We start from the raw sequence: 7,493 nt of genomic DNA, 5'->3' as shown, positions 1-7,493 counted from the left end.
AAAACATGGCCATTGGTTGGAATCATGGCTCAACTTCTCTAGATGTGATTCTTTGGACAATTTCGTGTTTCAGTCTTTTCATCTGCAACATGGAAATAATTGTATAATGCTGGTGAAGAATAACTAACACGCTATAAAGTATCAAACACAGTTAATTTGTCTCAGCCCGCCTACCCCATGTAAACAGTTCATGTAAAAAAGGCATTCTTATCGATCCTGAGAGGAACAGTGTAACAGACAGGTCCTGGAGATTTCAAAAGACTAGAGGTGGGGTGGAGGTGCTCTGAAAGGAAGGGAAGCTCTATATTGATGTTTTGGAGTGGGAGGTGGTGTGTGTGGTGGTTGAGGGCACCGACAGCCCTGCACGAGGGCGTCTAGAAGCTAGAAATGAAGGCTGAGGACTTGTCTAGTTTTCTTCGGGCCCCCAAACGTGGCAAGAAATCACCCTTTGCAGCGCCAGGCACGGTGCCTCACTTTCTCCATTTGCGGACTCCAGTTCCCAGGATGCAGAGCAGCGGCCAATCTCCAGGCTCTTCTTCCATCCCCCTCCCAGCAAAGATTGTCCCTAGCGAAGGCAAGGGGATAGCTGGAGTTTCAAGGACCAATGATCGTAAGGGAACGAAATTAGAAAGTGGCCAGAATCCTAGTTTCACCATCCAGGAGGTAAAAGCGGGCAGCTCCAGAGCCTGGGCGAAGAAGAGGGGGGCTTCGTTCCCACGTGTCTGCACGCCGGCCAGCTCGGCGCAGTCAGGGTTAACCCGCGGCGGAGGGATCCCACAGCGTGTGCGTAGAACTGCAGAGTCACAGCCTTTCCTCCAAGTGGGCTGTGCCCCTCCGCCGCCCCGCTCCAACACAAAATAGGACCACATCTTCTCCTTTCTCCCCTTCTCTAGTGGGGTTCCCTGGGCACGAGAACCCCCCGGGATCTCGCTCCGAGCGCTTCACGAATCTTCACGGCCGCTGCCCAGATCTCGGGCCAGGAAATAGCCCTTCGCAGGAACCACCCTACCGGCGGAGCAGGAGGCGGAGGGTGGGGGGGGGGAGGCGGAGCGGCGCCGCGCTGCACTACTTTCCTCTCCGGTTGCAAATGGCTGCCTCGTTCCCCACTTTCCGCTCAGTTTCCTGACCCCCCGGCGCCGGGAGCCGGGTTTGGGCCATGCACCTCTAGACTCCCAGCGATCACAGCGTGCCGGGGGGTCTAGAGGGTGCCGCGGACCACAGCCGACCAGGCCGGAGGCGGGGCAGCTCCCGAGGCCAAGAAGGGAAAGGAGGCGAGCGCCGGGCCCGGAGCGGCCGGAGGGGAGCGGGCACAGGGCTCGCACCGCCCGCCCCTTCCTCTTCCTCGCCCACCTACCCTCCTCCCTTCCCGGGGTTGGGGGGGGGGACGCGAAGCCGCCGAGGGGCAACGCTCGGGGTCCGGGAGCACGGCGCTGGGTGTGTGTCAGGTTCAGCCCCGCCGGCTCCGCGTCGCCGTAGTTCGCGCGGCCCCGGGGCGCCGGCCGGGCGGGGACAGGGGCTCGGCGCCGCTCTGAGGGGCTCACGTTCCGCCCGGGCCCGGCGCGGCGGCGGCGGCGGCGGCGGCGGCGGCGCGGCATTCCTTCCGGGCTGCTGGGGAGGCGCCTCGACGTTCCATCTGGAGATCCTCGACGTTCCGCCCGAGCCCGGCGCGGGCGGCCGGGGCGCTGGCCGGGCCCGAGGACTGAGAGGCCGCCCGGCGACGCGGATGCCGAGCCTGCTCGCCCGAGATCAAAGCCACCGGTGCTCTCTTTGTGTCCGCTCGGGATTCACCGCCCTGGGGCTGTCCGTGGAAATCTAAACTGCTGGAACCCGAGGCAGAGAAACCCCTTTTTTGGCTTCTTGCTTTTTTTTTTTTTTTTTTGGGTGTGGGGGGGAAGGGTGACCACTCCGACCTGGATTTACCGTTCTTGGCCCCCGTAAGCCCCCCCGTGTGGGGGGCGGCTGTGATCGCTCTGGCGGTTGGAGGTCGGGGAGCGGCCCGGGCTCTGGCCATGTTCTCGGATGAGGATTTCTGGATCGCCCTGTGAAGAGGTGAGTGAAGTCCGTCCGGCCTGGGCCCAGAAAGGGTTGGACTAGGGGCACAGCCAGATGGACTATCTTGGCCAGTACTGGCGTTTAGGTTGGAGAACGGGGTGCCAGACCTGGGGAGGGCTCTTTGGCAGGGTCTGTCAAGGAAGCCCGAGCCAGCCGCCAAGGCAGAACTGAGGCCTGGTTTCTTGGGGGTGTGCCTCCTTTAAAGACGGGGTTCAGGGAGCTATAGGAGTTTGGGAATGCGTCCAGGTAGCCTCCCAACCTGTTTATTTTTATGTTGGGGGAGTTTGATCAAACTAAGACCCAGGCCCCGATGCCAGCACCAATCTCAGGCTGCTCTCTTTCTCCCAGTGTTCCTTGGGACAGAATAACTTGGGTTGGGGGGAGGGCATGGTGCCACTGCCAGGTTGGACTTACTGCCAGGTTGGACTTTAAGGTTGTTCCTACCCAGCTGGGCACCCAAAGCAGTCTCCGGAAAACTCCTAAAGCCCTATATCCTTTACCAGGCCTTGCTTTGGGTGAAGGGGAAGGTTGGTGGAGATGATTGGTGTGCTGAAGAGGGTGTCTGAGGCAAGAAGGGGTCAGGGGGTCCCCTCTGTTCAACTTTAATTACCTCTACCTGGCAAAATGACCCTAACGAGGCCTAATGGTGTCTTAGCTCGCTTTGCCTCCCCTTCTCTCGGGATGGACATAATCTCCAGGGGATTATAGAGGAGTCCGTTGAGATTTGTTCCCTTCCAATGTGGGCTGCAAAAAAAAAAAAAAAAAAAAAAAAAGGCTTTTGTCTTCGCCTTTTTGGTGCCTGGTGTGGAGACCTAACTGTCCATGAGTTCCTGGTCAATCCTGGAGGCTCCTGCCAGATTTATACAATGGTTTTCTGGCCAGGGACTATATAAACTTGTCCTCAGATGTTATCCCAGCCTTGGAGAATGGGTTGGCTTGTACCTCTTTGGGGGAGAAATGACTTGATTTGAGCTTTTTTTCTGCTGGAAGCCAGTGTTTCCAGCCCTGGCAGGAGGTGTTGGGAATAAGGGGTGTGTATGTGCGTGCAAGAAGGGTGCAGCATGAGCCTTCCGCCTCTGGGCCCTGGGCTGAGACAGCCTTGCTCACACCTGTCATGCTGCCCAGCAGGGATTTGGCTAGTGAATTTTGCTCCCTCATTCCACCCCTTCCAAAATACATTTGCTAGAAGATCTTGAGTAGTTTTAGAAAGGGAAAAGTAGAGGTTTTGCCCTTGAAAGATTTCTGGGAGGTGAGATGTGGCCACAGGTGTGTGGAGTAAGGTGAGCTGTCATCTATTTTTTGCTCTTGCCCTCTATGGAGGGTCCATCCTGATGTCTTGTTCCCAAATACCTTCCCCAGGATGGGATTGCACTTTGTTGGCTGTGACTGCCCCTAGGATGACCCAGGGACAATGTGTGCCATTTGGATGATTCTTGGAGGGCAGACCCAAAATGGGGGTGGAGAGAGGTGTGGTTTGATTCTCTAGCTCTGAACCAGGAAGTCCTGAGACCTACTGAAGAGTCCTTAGCTCAAGGACCTGCTTCAGCTTTTTCTCTCCAAGCTTCCATTTCCCCCTTGCAAGGAAAATGGAGTGAAAGCTATTGGTATAGGATGAAGACAGGGAGGAGAGTGGTTTGAAACAAATTCCTGCCTTTTTGTTGTTGTTGTTGTTGTGTTAAGACTTTCAGGCATAAGACTGAGGGGTGTCAGTACAGTTTTACTTTCTAGATCAGAGGAGCCTGGCCAAGTACTAACCTAGTTTAGATCTAGGGAAAGACCTCTGGGTATATATGTCTGTCCGTGTTCACTGGTTATGAATGATAGAATGAGGGGAGCCATTGCCTCATTTGGCATAGATATCATCAGGGACTTGATTGACTCAGTGTTGGGGTACAGATGCTGGATTGCAGGTTTGAGGAGTCAGGGGCTAAGGTTTCAGGCTTCTTAGAGATGTCCCTAGATTCTTTTACAGTTCAGAAGGACAGTTTGCTCTTTACTTCCTAGAAATCTTTTATAGTCTGTGGTGGCCTATTGAATATGGCTATGACTTGGAGGATGTTGCCACTATATTCCTCAAGGCTGGATGAAGAAGGTAGTTTCTGTACCTTCTTGAGCCGTGCCAGCTTTACCAGCCGGAGAGGGCTGTGTCCGGGGGAGGGCAGAGGAATTTGTCCCTCTGGCCTTGTGAGGCGGTCCTCCTACCCACTGTATTATCACTGTTGCTTTTTATTTGTTGCTGTTTGTGACTCCTTTGGCCTCAATTTTGAGAGCAAAGTTGGTGGAGGATCTTTGTGATAGTAAGATAAAGTAAGATGCAAACACTTAGAAAACGTAAAGGCCTTCTTGGACTTTCTGGGTGTGGCCAATCCTTAAGAGAATGAATAAATGAATAGGAAGAGGGGCCTGTCTGGCTTGGGCCCTGAACTTTAACCCCCCACTTCCCACTGGTGGCTTTTAAGGGCCTCTTGAAGCTCCAGGGCAGCTTTTTTGTGAGCTGGACAGATGACCTATCCCATTTACCTTTCAGCTGGTAGTTGTGTGGCAGGTTTTGGAAAGAGATGGTTTGAGAATGCAGGTGGCGGGTATCCGCTGATACCTTATGCTTTTTAGCAGATCCTGAGTGTCTTGGGAAAATAAAGTAATATACTTTCTTGTGATATGGCTCAGGAGGGGCACCTGGAAATGAAGTGTGAGCTTAAGGAAGGAAAACTGCTATTGTGGTGGCTGGGGAATTGATTTGGTGATCTTAGGTACTTTGAGGACTCCCGTTGTTTCATCCCAAGTGGTTGACTGAGGTGTTTGCCTTTAAGTTTTAGAGGACAAGGTTATCACTCAAGGTAGTGTGGTCATTCTGGTTAAACTAAAAGAGTAGAAAAGGAGGAACATGAATTTCTCAAACTCAGTTGTTTAGGGATTCTCCCCACCACACCATCACCATCTGTAAGAACACTGTACCTTGTCTGATGAAGAGAAGGAGCTACTTTTTTCAGTAACAGCTGCAGGCACCTATTCCTTTATCCTTTCTTCTGAAGGATTTTTTCCTGTTCATCATCTCTGCAACTCCTGTGTGTGTGGGGGGGGGGGGGGCGGGGGAACAAGGTCTTATTTATGTAGCTCTCTGTATAACTATATAGAACAGGCTGCCCTCAAACTTGCATCAGTTTTCCTGTTTCTGCCTCCTAAGTCCTGTGATTACAGGTGTGTGCCACTCCATCTAGCATCTTTGTACTTCTTACTCTTTTCTTAGTATTATGCTCAGTTCCCTTGGAGGTAGAGGAAAATACACACAGAGGTGTGGATCTTAACTCTTTTAGTATGTTTCATTTGCCTTTGATACAGGCTAACATATTTTAAAAGGAGGACAGGGGATGGTTACAGCATTCCCCCCCCCCCCCCCCCCGCCCCTTTTGGAAACCCTGCTTGACAGAAGAGGAAGGAAACTATTCTATTCTGCTATGTCCTGTCTGGTTTTGTCCTCCTCCAAGTGGTGGTATGCTTCCTGAGACTACAACTCCCAGCATGCTTAGCCTCAAGCCTGGCTACACATGCTCAGTAACTCTTAAGGCCCACTTGTGTTAACTACTAGGGGCATCTAAGGAAGAAGGGCAGTTGGCATTGCTAAGGACAACGACCTGAGGCCTTCATGTTGGGTGATACTCAGGGTTCATTTAGGACAGGGGTCAGGGGTGGTCCTGAGCCTTATTTCGGTGGCATTTGGGGTTTTTTTACATTGTACTTGGAATGTCTTAGTTGAAATTAGTGAAGGTAGAGGAGATCCACTCATGGTTATACTTTAATTCAAATACTGTGTTTTTGTAAGATCCTAGCATTCTGCCTCTAGGAGAGAGATTTTGGCTTGACTAAGACTTCCTGGGTCATGATTAGCTCTGGGTTGCCATTGACAGGTAGTATTGGATCCACTAGTCCCCAGGGGTTACAGTGAGGCAAAGGGCAGTGCTAGATGTAGATTGGAGTGTTTCTAGTTGGATGCTACTGTACTAGGAACTGTTGAGGAGAGTAGAAGAAGGAAGTGGAATCTCTGTCCTGAGAATCCAGAATGGGAGAAGGTATTATGTATTTGGTAAAGACGTGGACATTAGGATAAAGGTTAGGGAGAATGTCTGTCTGTGTCTTTACTATAGGGGTGTGTAGGTACAGCTTGACTCTGATGTCTGAAGGATCTGGATACCATTAGCTGAATTCTTGGCATTAGGGAAAAGGGCTCATTGGGAAAGCTTACTGGACATAACAGATATCTCTTGGCACCAACAGGTCTCCCCGAGAGGGCCCTGCCCAGTCGGAGAGAGGGATGGACATCCAGAAGCCGCCTGGTGAAGATAAAGATTCAGAACCGGCAGGTGAGCAGAGCAAATTCTGAGTTTGCTGACAGCTTTTGGCTCTTCATGGACAGCCTTATATTTTTGATTCTAGTACAAGGAAGAGGTGAGTCTATGTAATAAATAGATAATTAAAGGACTTTGTTCTTTGAGCAGAAGTTGAAATGTCATCTCAGAGCCACGGAAGGTTCTGGATAATTTCATGAGTCTGAGTGGTCTTGGTATTTTATTTATTTTAAAAAAGTTTATGGGCTGGAGAGATGGCTTGGCGGTTAAGTGCTTGCCTGTGAAGCCTAAGGACCCCGATTCGAGGCTCAATTCCCCAGGACCCATGCTAGCCAGATGCACAAGGGGGTGCATGTGTCTGGAGTTCGTTTGCAGTGGCTGGAGGCCCTGGCATGCCCATTCTCTCTCTCTTTCTCTCTATCTGCTTCTTTCTCTCTCTGTCACTCTCAAATAAATAAAATAAAATAAAAATTTAAAAAATTTATTTGGGGCTGGAGGGATGGCTTTGCAGTTAAGGCACTTGCCTGCAAAGCCAAAGGACCCAGCTTTAAGCCTCTCAGACCCATGTAAGCCAGATGCACAAGGTGGTGCATGCGTCTGGTGTTTGTTTGCAATGGATGAAGGCCTTGGCATGCCCATTCTCTCTATCTCCCCCCATAAATAAATGAATAAAAATGCTTTAAAAATATTTATATGTAAGAGAGAGGAAACATGAGCATGAATGAGAGCACATGTGTATATAGGAATGCTGTGGCCTGTTGTAAAGGAGTTTCTGATAATGTGCCATTGTGTGCTTGACGTATTGAGGAATTGAACCCAGGCTAACATGCTTTGCAAGCAAACACCTTAAATTACTGAACCATCTCTCCAGTCCCTGGACTTAGTATTTAATTAAATTAAATTTATTATTATTATTATTATTATTATTATTATTATTATTATTGGTATTTTCGAGGTAGGATCTCATTCTAGCCCATGCTGACCTGGAATTCACTATGTAGTTTCAGAGTGACCTTGAACTCAAAGTGATACTACTACTTCTGCCTCCCAAGTGCTGTGCAAATTGGACTTAGTGTTTTATTTTTGTTTATTTGAGAG

At 50.5% G+C, this 7,493-nt stretch overlaps 1 protein-coding gene across 12 annotated transcripts in view; it reads left to right on the top strand.

The window, feature by feature from the left end:
- Positions 1 to 1,888: 1,888 nt before the first annotated feature.
- Kmt2d (lysine methyltransferase 2D) overlaps positions 1,889 to 7,493 on the top strand; it is a 43,395-nt gene continuing 37,790 nt past the window's right edge. For 11 of the 12 annotated variants that reach the window (XM_045151519.1, XM_045151516.1, XM_045151513.1 and 8 more), the window contains exons 1-2: positions 1,891 to 2,049; positions 6,325 to 6,410. In XM_045151519.1, the coding sequence (XP_045007454.1) occupies positions 6,362 to 6,410 (49 nt within the window). In that variant the 5' untranslated portion in view covers positions 1,891 to 2,049; positions 6,325 to 6,361. Of the gene's footprint in view, positions 2,050 to 6,324; positions 6,411 to 7,493 lie in introns of all 12 variants that reach the window. The other variant, XM_045151521.1, reaches the window with a different exon arrangement.

Source organism: Jaculus jaculus, chromosome 6, assembly GCF_020740685.1.
Source record: "Jaculus jaculus isolate mJacJac1 chromosome 6, mJacJac1.mat.Y.cur, whole genome shotgun sequence".
In the NCBI taxonomy this organism is placed as follows: domain Eukaryota; kingdom Metazoa; phylum Chordata; class Mammalia; order Rodentia; family Dipodidae; genus Jaculus; species Jaculus jaculus.
This window is presented reverse-complemented; position numbering and strand designations above follow the sequence as displayed.